At 38.8% G+C, this 17,103-nt stretch overlaps 2 protein-coding genes and 1 long non-coding RNA gene across 5 annotated transcripts in view; all 3 read left to right on the top strand.

Moving 5' to 3' along the window:
• LOC117325166 (hydroxymethylglutaryl-CoA synthase 1-like) overlaps nt 1-7,501 on the top strand; it is a 42,922-nt gene extending 35,421 nt beyond the window's left edge. For all 3 annotated transcript variants that reach the window (XM_033881153.1, XM_033881151.1, XM_033881152.1), the window contains exons 7-10: nt 762-994; nt 2,661-2,830; nt 6,756-6,875; nt 7,189-7,501. In XM_033881153.1, coding sequence (XP_033737044.1) covers nt 762-994; nt 2,661-2,830; nt 6,756-6,875; nt 7,189-7,254 — 589 coding nt within the window. In that variant the 3' untranslated portion in view covers nt 7,255-7,501. The remainder of the gene's footprint in view (nt 1-761; nt 995-2,660; nt 2,831-6,755; nt 6,876-7,188) is intronic.
• A 322-nt stretch (nt 7,502-7,823) lies between these two features.
• LOC117324877 (uncharacterized PPE family protein PPE24-like) lies at nt 7,824-9,320 on the top strand. Its single transcript, XM_033880704.1, has one exon. The coding sequence runs from the start codon at nt 7,824-7,826 to the stop codon at nt 9,318-9,320; it is 1,497 nt and encodes a 498-aa protein (XP_033736595.1).
• Nucleotides 9,321-10,323: 1,003 nt separating this feature from the next.
• Nucleotides 10,324-13,474, top strand: LOC117325165. Its single transcript, XR_004532155.1, has 2 exons — nt 10,324-10,403; nt 10,464-13,474. It is a non-coding gene; the product is annotated as an uncharacterized LOC117325165 (long non-coding RNA).
• Nucleotides 13,475-17,103: the final 3,629 nt, after the last annotated feature.

Here is a 17,103-nt window from a genome sequence, read left to right as displayed (position 1 = left end):
ATCTTAATAAGGGCGCCCCCACTGTCAATTACCCGCGCCCTGCGCCCTTATTAGGTCAAATACAGTATATATAGCCAGACTATCTCTGTATTGAGACAGAGAAATGGTGTCTCATCTAGTGAGGTGAGTATATGTATATAGCCAGACTATCTCTGTATTGAGACAGAGAAATGGTGTCTCCTCTAGTGAGGTGAGTATACGTATATTGCCAGACTATCTCTGTGTTGAGACAGAGAGCTGTGTCTCATCTAGTGAGTTGAGTATATGTATATATAACCAGACTATCTCTGTATTGAGACAGAGAACTGGTGTCTCATCTAGTGAGGTGAGTATATGTATATATAGCCAGACTATCTCTATATTGAGACAGAGAAATGGTGTCTCATCTAGTGAGGTGAATATATATATATAACCAGACTATCTCTGTATTGAGACAGAGTAATGGTGTCTCATCTAGTGAGGTGGGTATATGTATATAGTCAGGCTATCTCTGTATTGAGGTCTGTTATATGTGTCTGGTTCCTGTTTAGCCGATAATGAACATACCTACTTCTGCTCTTGCGTCTTCTAGTAAACTGAGTATGCATATTACACAGTGTTCAAATCCCCCAAAGTCACTTTGTTTGCCCTCTGTTTAGAGTTATAGTATGATTAGTTAGTAATTATTAAAAGAATTTGTAGAAAATATATTATAGTTACAACCATGTAAAGATTGTCTACACTATGTTGTATTATTTGTGATTTTTTTTTTTGCCTTGCAGTCACACCATTGAACAGCTGGCTGGTCAGAGAATAGTTTTGTTCTCGTATGGCTCTGGGTTAGCGGCCTCAATGTTCTCCCTGCGCATCACCGAGGATACATCCCAAGCATCAGGTCTACCGACACTGTATTCTTGTCTCAGTGATGTTAAGTCTCGTTTGGAGATCAGACAGAAGAGCTCTCCCGAGGAATTTGACCGCATCATGAAGCTTCGAGAGGATACACATAATAAAGGTCTGCAGAAATAAAAACAAAAAAGATAATAATATAATGAAAACAGGCCATATTTCTTAAAACTCTCATATCTATTTAATTTTAGTAAGCAGTCTTGAAGAAAAAAATTCCAGTGAGTTACATGTATGCAGTTGCAGGGGAAATATATGTTTTGTTTTTACATTGTAAATTGCCTCAGTATACTCTTAATAAAAGACCACAAAGAGGCTTCATACTTTAGATATTTATTCAGATGACAATGAGAATATTAATGTGACAAATGAAAAGTAAAAATTGTAAGAAGGACAACAGATTAAAAAAGGTAAACCATCATATTTATTTTGTATACTGTCTATTATATAAGGGATATAACTGTGCTCGAGTCCTTTATTAAATTATCTCCCTTAGACTGTTCTACACTGATCTGTAGAGCTGTTCAGTTTCTGTCCGATCTGCTGCAATTAAAAAAATATTAATAAAAAACTTTGGTGAGATAGACATTTGAGAAAGTATTAAAGCCATAGTCTAGTATCTTCAAAATGAAATTTAACATCCCTGATTTGTTGGGGTTTTCTGTTATAGTTAGAAGAATCGTAGAAATAGGTTTCTTAATTAAGGTTGATAAATGGACAACAGGTATATATATGACTGAAGGTGATTATACACACTCTGGTGCACAGTGTAGAACTGGTACTGTTTATCATTGATAATGATATTTAAGATAAATTTACTGGTCCTGTTTTTCACTTTATTATCAAATTAAGACAGAAAGTTAATATCATGAAATCATGAAATCATGGACTGGTTGACGCACCTTTTATCAATGTCCACCTATCTATCAATATGGATTTCCATGAAATCATTGTGAATGGAGGGAATTTGTCAATCTAATATTCAAAATGGTTATATTGTTTTACCAATTTGAAACCCTGCAGAGTTCTTTTGTTGACTTTTAGTAATTGGTTGATCAAGTTAATATTTTAGTAATTGGTTGATCAAGTTAATATTTTAGTAATTGGTTGATCAAGTTAATATTTTAGTAATTGGTTGATCAAGTTAATATTTTAGTAATTGGTTGATCAAGTTAATATTGAGACTAACATGCTGGTTGGTATCCTTGGTTCTATAACATTTCTCATTTTATATACAGGGTGTATATCAACCCTAAGGTGTGACTGGAAGACCAGAAAAATAGTTTAACATATAGTGTAATTTACCTACACAGACTCACAATTGTAGTATTACTATAATGATTATTGTTTATTTTTAAGAATGATTGATGAAGTAAATAAAGTCATGGCAAATATGAGTTTGTTTGAATCCAAGTTATTACAAAAATCACTGGCAACCAAGCAGAAACATAAATGTATTGTAAGAGAGAATCTCTGATTGCAAAAATTGCAAATTATCTCCCTTAGACTGCTAACATACACAGAAATACCATTCAGGTCTGAAATTTGCTGTGTTTTGAAATAACACAAGTTTTATTCCTGCTTTTTATAAGCCATGATTTTCCTATTTACATTGAGCCACTGACCTTCTGCCAATCACTCTTAAGTTTTTACTTGTAAAGTTTTCTGATTTTGAGAAGTTTGTTGAATCTTTGATGAAATATCTGTTAAGAAAATGTGTACAGATTTTACTCCTGACAGATAATTAAAATAGTTTTGTTTCTTTCCTAACACAGCACCATATGTACCAGTAGGACCTATCGACACCCTTTTTCCAGGGACATGGTACCTAACAGGGATTGACGGTATGCATCGACGATCATACGATAGAGTGACACCTACAAAATTGGCCAACGGCCATGCCACATCATCAGTCGAGCCAACACCGATGGACGTTTCAAGACAGGTATCATCATATTTACAGTGACATACACAGCAATAAAATGTTTCAAAATAAAATTAGACAAGCGAAATCTAATTAGAATACAATGTATATAAAGTATGCTCAGAGAATGTTACAGAAGGTAAGTAAGAGATATATCATAGAAAATAGAGCTATTTTGTTATTTTGATCAATTTGAAGTATAGCTGCTGCTATATAAAAATAGTTTCTATTGTTTAAAATAGCAGCTTCAATATACACAACCCCCATCACCAAACATAACTTACCAAACACAACACCATCACCAAACATTACACCATCACCAAACATTACACCATCACCAAACATTACACCATCACCAAACACAACACCATCACCAACATACACATCAGCCAACACACAACACCATCACCAAACATAGCACCATCACCCAACATTACACCATCACCAAAACACCTAACACCATCCACCCAAACATTACCACCATCACCAAACTATCCCATCACCAAACACACACACACATCACCAAACATACAACCAACAGACACCACACCAAACACAACACCAACAAAACCAACCAAACACAACACCACACCAAACACAAACACCACACCAAACACAAAAAAACCAAACACAACACCACACCAAAACACAACACACCACACCAAACAACACCATACCACACCACACCAAACAACACAACACCAAACAAACCCCCACCAAACACCAACACAACACCCAAACACACCACCAAACCAAAACAAACCCCAGCACCAAACACAACACCCACCAAGCAACCCCCAGCACCAAACAAACACCACACCAAACAGACACCACCCCCAAACCATGACACCACACCAAACCAACACCCACCCCCCAACCAAACACCACACCAAACCAAACCACACAACACCACACCATACAACACCACACCAAACAACACCACACAACACCACACCAAAACACACCACACCAACCACCGCACCACATCAACACCCAAACACAAACCACAAACACACACAAACCCAAAAACACCAAAAACAACACCACCAAACAACACCACACCAAAAAAACAAACAAACCAACCAAAAACAACACACACCCAAAAATTACACCATCACCAAACCCAACCCCCAACCAAAACAGTACACCTCACCAAACATTACAACACCAAATACACCCCCACCAAACAATACCCCCATACACCACCATCACCAAACACTAACACATCACCAAACACAAAACACCCATCACCCAAACACAACACCATCACAAACCCATCACCAAACATACCACCAACACCAACATTACACCACCCTCACAACAACATCGACACACCCAACACACCACCTACAACACACCATCACCAAACCTAACACCATCACAACAACACACCATACCAACCACACCATCACCAAACATCAACCCACCAAACACAACACCACCACCAAACATTCCACATCACCAAACATTACACCATCACCAAACATTACACCATCACCAAACATTACACCATCACCAAACATTACACCACACCAAACACAACACCATCACCAAACATTACACCATCACCAAACACTACACCATCACCAAACACCATCACCAAACACAACACCATCACCAAACACAACACCATCACCAAACACAACACCATCACCAAACATTACACCATCACCAAACACAACACCATCACCAAACACAACACCATCACCAAACACAACCCCATCACCAAACACTACACCATCACCAAACATACACCATCACCAAACATTACACCATCACCAAACATTACACCATCACCAAACATACACCATCACCAAACATTACACCATCACCAAACACTACACCATCACCAAACACTACACCATCACCAAACATTACACATCACCACCAAACACAACACCATCACCAAACATAACACCATCACCAAACATTACACCATCACCAAACATACACCATCACCAAACACAACCATCCCAAACACCAACACCACCCAAACATCACAGCACCACACCAACAGCACCATCACCAAACGATTACACGCAGTCACCAACATACACCACACCAAACCACACACCAACACCCAACACTACCCCATCACCAAACACACACCAACACCATCACCAAACCCACAACCCACACCAAACACACACCCACACCAACCAGCACCATCACCAAACTACACCAACCATCCACACCTCACCAAACCACACCACCAATACCCACCACCTTCACCCAACAGCACACCATCACCAACACAACACACCATCACAACCACCCACCCAACACAACACCACACCAGCACCAACTACACCCCCAAACATCGCACCGCCCTCACCAAACCATCTCCCAACCCACTACACCAACCACACACCCATCACCAAACACTACACCAACCACACACCACACACCCACACTACCACCACACCCCCTAACCCACACCACCACCCCCCAACACCAGTCACCCACACCCCCCAACCAGCACCTCACCAAACCCACGCCCCAACACCAACATTCCCACCACACCAAACACAACACCATCACCCCAACATTACACCATCCCCCAATCACCACCACGCATACCCACATCCCCAAACACTACACCATCACCAAACACAACACCATCACCAAACATTACACCATCACCAAACACATTACACCATCACCAAACATTACACCATCACCAAACACAACACCATCACCAAACATTACACCATCACCAAACATTACACCATCACCAAACATTACACCATCACCAAACATTACACATCACCAAACACAACACCATCACCAAACACTACACCATCACCAAACATTACACCATCACCAAACATTACACCATCACCAAACATTACACCAAACACCCATCACCAAACACAACACCATCACCAAACCAAACACCATCACCAACATTACACCATCACAAACACAACCAACAAAACCATCACCACCAACCCACCACACCCATCACACAAACATGACAACCCACACCAAAACATGCACCATCACCAAACATTACACCATCACCAAACATTACACATCACCAAACACAACACCAACACCAAACACTACACCATCACCAAACATTACACATCACCAAACATTACACATCACCAAACACAACACCATCACCAAACACAACACCATCACCAAACACAACACCATCACCAAACATTACACCATCACCAAACATTACACCATCACCAAACATTACACCATCACCAAACACAGCACCATCACCAAACATTACACCATCACTAAACATAACACCATCTCCAAACATTACACATCACCAAACATTACACCATCACCAAACACAACACCATCACCAAACATTACACATCACTAAACATAACACCATCATCAAACATAACACCATCACCAAACACAACACCATCACCAAACACAACACCATCACCAAACACTACACCATCACCAACACAACACCAAACACAACACACAACACAACACAACACCAAACATTACACCATCACCAAACATTACACCATCACCAAACATTACACCATCACCAAACACAACACCATCACCAAACACAACACCATCACCAAACATTACACCATCACCAAACATTGCACCATCACCAAACACAACACCAAACACAACACCATCACCAAACACAACACCATCACCAAACATATCACCAAACATTACACACCAAACATTACAACAAAAGAGATTAAATCTGGATTAAAGGAGACATTATGATGTACAGTGAGATGCTCAAAGTATGGTTTTCATTTTGACGAATTTCTATTACTTCAATTTTCGCTGTTGTTTTGTGAAATTACACACACTAATACGCAATGCTTTTCCTGTTCTCACTCTACCTGAAATAGATGATTACATGCATTCTAATGAAATTGTGATGTTATTTTGTTTCAATATTGAAAGAAATCACCTAATGCTATTATTCGTTTTGTAATTTCAGAGGAAACGAAAGACTGAGGATGAAACAGGGAGTAGCTCAGTAAAAATCTCTTCTCCCATCAGTATAAGTGGCGAGGCCTCCCTGGTTACTGTCCCTAGTGGGATACCATCCACTGTTGAGGTATGAACTAGAAATATCCCTGCTTAAGTTTCCATCATCTGATGCAGCCTTCGGTTGGCCTGTGTATTTCTTCCTTTTGAGTTGTTTGGAGATGAGTTGATATATTTTGAGCCGCGACCAAATTTGGAGCTGAGTTTACATATTTTGAGCAGGGAGACATATTTTGGAGCTGTGAAAAACCTGTTTCATCCTTTTTATTTATTTGTTATTTGGCTTAGTTCAAGAAAAAAAAATTTGTTTTCCAAACTTTCGGTGCCCATCACAGATTAAAACCTAGTAATAATTTGTTAAAATACTTGACTTTATTTTTCAGGCAAAACCATCATCTCTGCTTGAAGCCAGTCAGTCAGGTGTAGCCGCCAAGCTTTCACAATCCTGACATTAGCTTTAAGAATAGTGGACATTTTATAAACAATTTGTGTATTGTAGCATTACCTCTGTATAGTAATGTGTCAGGATTGACCCAGCATGTGTTCCTTTTTGTGTTTTTAGTCTTTTCAATTCTAATTGTAGAAAAGCTGGAATGAATTGGAGTGGAATTGCTTGTGAATCTATAAAACCATTAATTTGGTGATGTGATCTTGTAATTTAGATTGTAACATATGTACTATTGTATGGTGGTAAGTTGGCCATTTGTCTTAAACACACCTGTTGTAAGGATGTTACCGTATTTATTCTAGTAAATGCCCTTTATGATAAACACCCTCTTTAAAAAAACAACCTAATCTTGGTATTGTTTGACCCTGGCTGTTAATAGGACGTTAAACAAAAACAAACAAAACAAACCAAACTGGTATTGTTTGAAAAGAATGTCTTAAAGAAAACAAAATGTAATGTAGTACATCAGGGATACAGAAATGTCTACCTGCATGTATGAAAGTTTTCAGAAATACATGTCCGTGCAACAATTAATGCCACAATATGTTTTCGGCTTCATTTTTAGCTGACATGAAAAACTCAATACTCACCTCCCTGGACTATCACCTCCTGGACTATCACCTCCCTGGACTATCACCTCCCTGGACTATCACCTCCCTGGACTATCAACTCCCTGGACTATCACCTCCCTGGACTATCACCTCCCTGGACTATCAACTCCCTGGACTATCACCTCCCTGGACTATCACCTCCCTGGACTATCACCTCCCTGGACTATCAACTCCCTGGACTATCACCTCCCTGGACTATCACCTCCCTGGACTATCACCTCCCTGGACTATCAACTCCCTGGACTATCACCTCCCTGGACTATCACCTCCCTGGACTATCAACTCCCTGGACTATCACCTCCCTGGACTATCACCTCCACCTCCCTGGACTATCACCTCCCTGGACTATCAACTCCCTGGACTATCACCTCCCTGGACTATCAACTCCCTGGACTATCACCTCCCTGGACTATCACCTCCCTGGACTATCACCTCCCTGGACTATCACTCCCTGGACTATCACCTCCCTGGACTATCACCTCCCTGGACTATCACCTCCCTGGACTATCAACTCCCTGGACTATCACCTCCCTGGACTATCACCTCCCTGGACTATCACCTCCCTGGACTATCACCTCCCTGGACTATCACCTCCCTGGACTATCACCTCCACCTCCCTGGACTATCACCTCCCTGGACTATCACCTCCCTGGACTATCACCTCCCTGGACTATCACCCCCCTGGACTATCACCTCCCTGGACTATCAACTCCCTGGACTATCACCTCCCTGGACTATCAACTCCCTGGACTATCACCTCCCTGGACTATCACCTCCCTGGACTATCACCCCCCTGGACTATCACCTCCCTGGACTATCACCTCCCTGGACTATCACCTCCCTGGACTATCACCTCCACCTCCCTGGACTATCACCCCTGGACTATCACCTCCCTGGACTATCACCTCCCTGGACTATCACCTCCACCTCCCTGGACTATCACCTCCCTGGACTATCACCTCCCTGGACTATCACCTCCCTGGACTATCACCTCCACCTCCCTGGACTATCACCTCCCTGGACTATCACCTCCCTGGACTATCACCTCCCTGGACTATCACCTCCCTGGACTATCACCTCCACCTCCCTGGACTATCACCTCCCTGGACTAACACCCCCCTGGACTATCACCTCCCTGGACTATCACCTCCCTGGACTATCACCTCCCTGGACTATCACCTCCCTGGACTATCACCTCCACCTCCCTGGACTATCACCCCTGGACTATCACCTCCCTGGACTATCACCTCCCTGGACTATCACCTCCACCTCCCTGGACTATCACCTCCCTGGACTATCACCTCCCTGGACTATCACCTCCCTGGACTATCACCTCCACCTCCCTGGACTATCACCTCCCTGGACTATCACCTCCCTGGACTATCACCTCCCTGGACTATCACCTCCACCTCCCTGGACTATCACCTCCCTGGACTATCACCTCCCTGGACTATGATCACAATACTATCTTGATAGCTTCATTGGTCTCGATAGTCACCTCTAATTAATACTGAATTGAGTATTTTTGAAAACTTTTAAGTTAATGTTAAATTTTGACAAAAAGCTATTTCAGGATTTGAAGAATCTTAACACTTTTACCCAGGTACCAGTGTTTACACTGATTTACCAACGATATCCAGAATTGACCTTACAGACTTCGAAATTTTTTTTTTTTTTAAAGCACCTGTCTTTGAGAAATACCAAACCCCCAGGGTATTTAGAATAAATATGGTACACATCTAGGTAAAATTCTACTGAAAGTGAAGTGATATTTGTAAATAAGGACGGTAGGTGTTTTACCACAGATCAGCTCTATCAATAGGAATGGTATTATCGACTTTGTTACACTATCAAACACGTTTCCAAAATATTAAACCAATCACTGAAACGGTGATCTGTTCTTTACTTACACCTGGTAAGTTGTACTGAATATAACTGAGAGATTCACATGTTTACATTACCCAAATACAGTACAGTGGTACATCTTGTTAATTGATAAAATGGAAAGTTGCTTAATTTATGATATTTTAACCATTTCTTAAAAAGTAGCTTGTGTTTGATTTGGGTGAAATACTTTATAGAAACATTTGTAATTTTGTATATCTCTGCTAGCTGTACACCCCGCAGAAGGTAGCTTCACCCCAGATTAGGTAGGTTGACCCTGGGTAGGTAGGTAGACCCCACGATTATGCACTGGAGTAGGTAGGTACACCCCGAGGTGGGTAGGTACGCCTTGATAGGTACATACCATTGGTACACCCGCAGAAAGGGTACGTCCTGTGTTAGGTACCTATGTACACCAAGCATGTATATAGCTATATGCTTTGTGGAATGAAATGACTTGAAACAAATTGACATATTATGCATGCTATGCACTCTAGTCATGTTAATTCGGACATACAAAATTCACTTCCAAGATTCTGGAAGTAGTCATTTGATTGGCTAATCCAAAAGGTCATCCTGATGTGACCCCTTATGGGATGTTGTTAGATGTTCATGTAACGTAGTGCGAATGACCATCTGGATTTTAATTAGATAGGTAGGTACACCCCACTGTAGGTAGGTACACCCCACTGTAGGTAGGTACACACCACTGTAGGTAGGTACACCCCACTGTAGGTAGGTACACCCCAAGGTAGTTCTCAGGCCAGCACTAGTTCTTGTCCTATTTGAGAACAGGTACATAAAGGGTTCCCTGGTTGGGGACTATGTACTACCTGTCGTTGTTTTACCTTGTTTTCATAATATCATATATTTTATCTTATTAATTTATAGTTAAGGGCTTCTGGTATTACAGATTTTCTTTGCTGAAAATCAGCACAATATTTAAATTTGACACAGATTCAAAGGTTTATATGTCTTTTTAGCTTTTGATTTACAAAGAAACCCAACTGTTTAATATATGTTTAATTGATTGAATGTCAACATATAATTATGAATATGTATACGATATGCTAGAATGATGATTTACTGTCATAACGAGATGCTTGTTATTGATTCTTATTCTCCAAGAGATTTAAAATTGACATGTATTTTTGACCCGTTTTGTATAACATGTATTAAGTCTTTACCTTGTATATCATTGGCTGATGTTAGTGATTTACCCAACTTTGAATTAATTTTTGCATTAAATTGTGTGAATTCCAAATATTGGCTGTGTGTATTGATAGCATTTCTACATCATGTAGCTATAGATTGTATCATTGATTCTATTAAGTTTCGTAAATGTTTAATATCTATTTATCTATTTATATTTCCGGTGTTTTGTTTTTGATCAGTATCAATTTGGTGTTTATCCTCCCCCTCACATAACATAAAGTTGTCCTAAACAGCAAACATTTAGGAGATATTCAGCCGTACCAGGATTATTGTTTACACTGACAATACCAACAAATTAAATCAGCTAATTTTTTTTTTGAATACTTGTATTAAAAACCTAGTAAGAAGAGTACTTAGAAAATATATTTAAGAACTCTTTTTAAAATAAATGTTAAAATACACTGTTCAGTGTGTAGTATGTTACCCAATTACTGTGAATCGACTTTCTGAGCATCAGAGCACTGTTACACAGAATTCTTCACAGATTAATTCCTCGATATGAGAGGCCATATAAAACAGTTTGTATGAGATTAATGACTTGTAACTTAACTATTTTATCAGGGTATTAAGTTTAAGTGTATATCAAAAAGCTTATGAATTGTTATTGATTTATTTTGAATGAAATAAATTCTATAGTACTAATGTACATGTATATTCCTGTGAAATGATGGATGTTGATTAAATCAGGGAGACATTTTTATGTTGCCAAATCTAATTATGGGAATATTTTATTTACAAATTGTCTATTAGAAGGTTCAAAGGTCAAGCTGTTCTATTTGAAGTACATGTATAAATGTTTGTAGAATATGTACCTAAAGCTTGCCATTTCCTTTTGTTTTACTGTCAATCCATGGTGCTCATCATTATCACATTTTGTATCTATGTTTTTATATATCACATTTTGGAGGGTTTTGTTTTAATTCCGATCTGTATGCAGCTATTTAGGAAATTAGATTGATGTAAAATTTTGTTTCCTAATTGTTCATAATTCTTCATATGTTAATTGTAGCATAAATAAAATGTAATCATGATATATGTATATTCATTTACATATAATTGCACGCAAGTATGTTCCATCGTCAATGTGAAAACCAGGGTTGGAAAAGAGTTTTCAGTTATCATTGTATACCTTGGAATTGTTTTCCTCCTAACAATTTGCCATATAATTTAGTTTTTGGAAGGGACAATAGTTAATTTAAACATTCAATGATATTGTACAATTTTTGAAGACCAGAGAGAGAGACAGAGAAAGAGAGAGAGAGACAGAGAAAGAGAGAGAGAGAGAGAGAGACAGAGAAAAAAGGAGAGAGAGGTTTAGGAAATGGAGAAGTTTGATAGAATAGAAGGGATATTGAAACTTTCCACAGAAATGGTTTTAAGTCACTCAAGTTTATGATCCCAAGCTTTCCTGCTATGCTGGTTTGTTTTTAGCCTACCATGATCAAATTGCCCTGCGTCCGTTGTCCATCCATTCTTCCCTCTGTATGTCCATCCCTCCGTCCGTCCCTCCGTAAATAATTCTTGTTATCGCTATTTCTCAGAAAGTACTGAAGGGATCTTTCTCGAATTCCATATGTAGGTTCCCCTTGGTCTCTAGTTGAACAAATTGCATTTTGGGACCAATCAGAAAACAGCATGGCTAACAGGTGGCCATCTTGGATTTTGACCATTGAAGTTTTATTATTGCTATTTCTCAGAAAGCACAGATGGAGGATCTTTATCAAATTTCATATGTGGTTTTTCCTTGGTCCCTAGTTGTGAATATTGTATTTCATGATGGATCGGAAACCCAACATTGCCGAGAGGCAGCCATCTTGGATTTTGACAATTGAAGATTATTATTGCTATTGTTCAGAAAGTGCTTAAGTGATTTTTCTCAAATTTAATATGTAGGTTTCCCTTGGTCCATAGTTGTGCATATTGCATTTTGGGACCAATCGGAACACAGTATGGCTGACAGGTGGCCATCTTGGATTTTGACAATTGAAGTTTGTTACCACTAGTTCTCAAATTTCATATGTAGGTTCCCCTTGATCCCGGGTTATGCATAATCCTGTATAGGACCAACCTGACAACAACATGGCCATCAGGCAACCATCTTGAATTTTGACAATTTAATCTGCATTATTATAGTACGCCATAGTGGGTCTCTCTCATAAAGAGGTTCCACTTGGTCTACAGTTGTGCATGCAAGCCTGATTAAAAGAACTAAATAAATGGATGACAAAGAGTGTGGTCATCTTAGGTTTTGACAAGTGCAGGTTGCTACTGCTATATAGTGTTATATTCAGTTATTACATGCTTTGAAGGAAGAGTGAAAGAAGGGAAAAGAAGAGAAAAGATCAGTCTTTCATTTGACTGATGTCGATCATCCATGGTAGGCGCCAATACCCCTTACGGAACTCTTGCTATTGTCATAAGGAGAAAAAAAAAATGCTTTGTGTGATAAAGGTATGCATATGTAAAAGAGACATTTATATCCAAATGATTAATAAACTGATTTAAACTCGCTTTCCTAGTTATGTTCTGTCCTGTGACGGCACAATTAAATGTTTAATGAAAGTATCATCGGACTGCCTGTATCATATTACTTCGGCAGTAACATTAGGATCAATCATCTCGAGAAATAGCCATCTAATGTAGGATAAAAACCCAACACGATGAAGACGGCCAATACTGAACTCAAAGTACCAATACTGAACCCAGGTACAACCACTGGGTTAGTGTAAACCAATACTGCACCTAAGTACAAATACCACTTGGTTAGTGTAGTCCGAGTTTCCTCTGGCTCCGACACCATGTCTGGTGTCAGGGCCAGAGGAAACTCGGGCTAGGTTAGTGTAGATACTAGCCCGAGTTTTCTCTGGCCCTGTCACCATGTCTGGTGTAGGAAAACTCGGGCTATGTAGATACGTACTGTAAGCATGGCGTTTTGACTGAACCACTCCGTTTGATTTACAAACCCTTCCATACACAACGAAGAAAGATAAACTTATTAGAAGATACGATTTATTTTGTGTCGTGTGTAGCAAATAACTACACGTTAACACAGAGTTATTTCTACGAAGTCCGAGTTAATCAACATACTGAGGAGACCCTAACATTTTGGAAGATGAGCCCCAACCATCTTACAACTATAATCTAGTGGACAAGGCCTACAAAATCTCCCAAGTCTCCGTCGAGGAGGATGTTGATTCAAAAATTAATCGTAATAGATTCGGTAAAAGGTGTGCTAGAAATTACGTACAATTTTGTATTACAAAAACGACTAATTAGTCAACCGACTTACATCAGATTACTTAACACATTTACATGTAAGTATCGAAACCCAATTGCTCTCCTAAACCGTAAAACCAGTAACCTCACCTATTCTTCTGGATAAAAATAATATTTTACTGCTAAAAGCGACATTAACATAAAACCATTACTTGAATTATATCGTACAACTCTTAATTACTGCCTCACCTGAGATGCGGAAGTAATACTCTACAAACATGTAATACAGATATATTTTAAGAAAATGCTTCGCATGCATGGCGAATTCAGCATAGGTATACGTATTGACACTGTCTACGGGTGTTTGCACATTCAGCAAGGAATTAAATATTTTAGACTGTTAAGTCACCGAAACAGTCCCTCGGCCCATGCATATCATTTTAAAAGTAGATTTGTTCAGAAAAGATGTAAATAATTTTGCTTGCCTTGTTGGTCACCCTGCCGCTTCGATGCTGACAGCACAAGTTGAAATTCTGCATGTGTGGTAAGTTATCCCGTTAGAAGTCGTGTATTGTGGAAATCGAAGTGTTGCATATCGTAGATCGGAGAATCGGTGATGGTATATTTTTTCTAGATGTAAAGAGAAAGCAAAAAATTACGTTGAGCATCCAACTAAAATGGTCAGATGGCACTGGTGTTTACTTTCTAAGTAAATATCGAAATGAGTTAATGTCAACACCGATCATATACGAAGAAAATATTCAGAAACCCCAGATCAACATGACAGAGAATTGAAACAGTTTGTAAATATAAATCTGTACTGTATATTTGGTGTTCCCTTTACTTTAGAACCTGTAACAGGAAAAGTGGTGACCACGAATTATCATGTCGATTGACCCGGTTTTCAACTAAAGCAGGTCCCACTGTATAGTCTGCACACACCGAAGGATTGATGGAGGTAAGTGGTTACCATTATTTATCAGGTATAGGCGTGTTCAGTTATTGTTTTGTTCTAGTCGGCTTTGCATGCTGGTTGATTAATTTTATATATAAACTGTTTTCTCGGTAATTATGTCTAACACACCGATTGCAAACGGACTAATTAAAAAGCTACCATATACTCATCAATATATATATATTACGTTCGGCCACCTATTACTTATGATTTAATGTTAATACCTATCGCCTTAGACAATCATAACTGATATATGATATTAACATCAGATATACATATCTTTGTAGTGTTATACGAGTCTGTGGCCACCGTGGTTAAACCCCGGATGTGTTTTGTATCCGGGCCCTTTTGTATACTTGCCACACCTTTTGGAAAGTCCAATAGACTACCACGTTTAAATATTGTGCAATACTATGTCAGTATGACATTCCTTTGCAGAGTATTTTTATGAATGAACGGTGTTAACCAGTACGAATGGCCACACTTATTCGACAGTCATTCATATATTTCCTCGATAATAAAAGCCTTAGCTTTACCTGTAGTAAGCAGATCAATTACAACACGTGATAATTATGATTCTATGTTAGTCTAATTAATAAAAGCTGTAGACTATTAACTGATTGTTTTAAAAACTTTATACTACGAATTGATTATAATTCATGCTGATATTAATACAATGTTCGACATTAATTTGAATTTAATAAATATGTTAGACCTTTATTTGAATATAACAGAAATTTTAGACAATTACTTAATTATAATAAATGTTCTAGAGGATTAAGATATCACAGAAAGCTAGAAATTACAGATGTCCAGTAAATAGGATTTGCTCTATATTGTCTAATGCAAAGTTCAGATTAACATTTTTAAGTAACATAACATTCATAGTTCTTAGCGATTGAATGGAATTTGATCAGGAGCATTATTGGGCAAAGGGATCCAATGTTGTTTGAATACTGTATAGGAAATATAACAAAATCCTTCTTCTTTAGGAATGACAGGATTTGGTTTGACCCGGGAAAGGCAGCTCTAAGGTAGGAAACTGTTTGTGAGATGTCTTAAATGAGAGTATTTTGCCATGATTAGTGAAATATCTAGGTGAGATGTCTTAAATGAGAGTATTTTGCCATGATTAGTGAAATATCTAGGTGAGATATCTTAAATGAGAGTATTTTGCCATGATTAGTGAAATATCTAGGTGAGATGTCTTAAATGAGAGTATTTTGCCATGATTAGTGAAATATCTAGGTGAGCCTTACAGGCCATCTGAGCTTCTTGTTTATAAATTGTATACTAGTATGAGAGGATCGCTGCAGTAATTTTGCAATGCCATTATTATTATTGTTATACAGTATATATACCTGTTTTTTTTTATTTTTTAATTGGCATTATGATTATATGTAATCTGTATAAGGCGATGTCTCACTCGTAAATGTAGTTGTAGGTGATATATCTCTGGATTTGTAATGTACCTGTGGTTGTTATAAACAGGTGATCTTGAGGACTTGTATATGTACCTGTGGTTGTTATAAACAGGTGATCTGGAGGGCTTGTATATGTACATATGGTTGTTATAAACAGGTGATCTCGAGGGCTTGTATATGTACCTGTGGTTATAAACAGGTGATCTCGAGGGCTTGTATATGTACCTGTGGTTGTTATAAACAGGTGACCTCTAGGGCTGACATGTGATCTCGAGGGCTTGTATATGTACCTGTGGTTGTTATAAACAGGTGATCTCGAGGGCGTACACGTGATCTCTAGGGCTTGTATATGTACCTGTGGTTGTTATAAACAGGTGCTCTCTAGGGCTTGTATATGTACCTGTGGTTGTTATAAACAGGTGATCTCGAGGGCTTGTATATGTACATGTGGTTGTTACAAACAGGTGATCTCTACGGCCTACACGTGATCTCTAGGGCTTGTATACGTACCTGTGGTTGTTATAAACAGGTGATCTCTACGGCCT

Source organism: Pecten maximus, chromosome 4 (assembly GCF_902652985.1).
Source record: "Pecten maximus chromosome 4, xPecMax1.1, whole genome shotgun sequence".
Lineage (NCBI taxonomy): Eukaryota > Metazoa > Mollusca > Bivalvia > Pectinida > Pectinidae > Pecten > Pecten maximus.
The sequence above is the reverse complement of the archived record's forward strand: the minus strand, read 5'-3'. Positions and strand labels throughout refer to the sequence as shown.

What these genes read in the sequence shown, in the direction of transcription:
- LOC117324877 (XM_033880704.1), top strand. Translation starts at nt 7,824, where the DNA reads ATGAAAAACTCAATACTCACCTCCCTGGACTATCACCTCCTGGACTAT.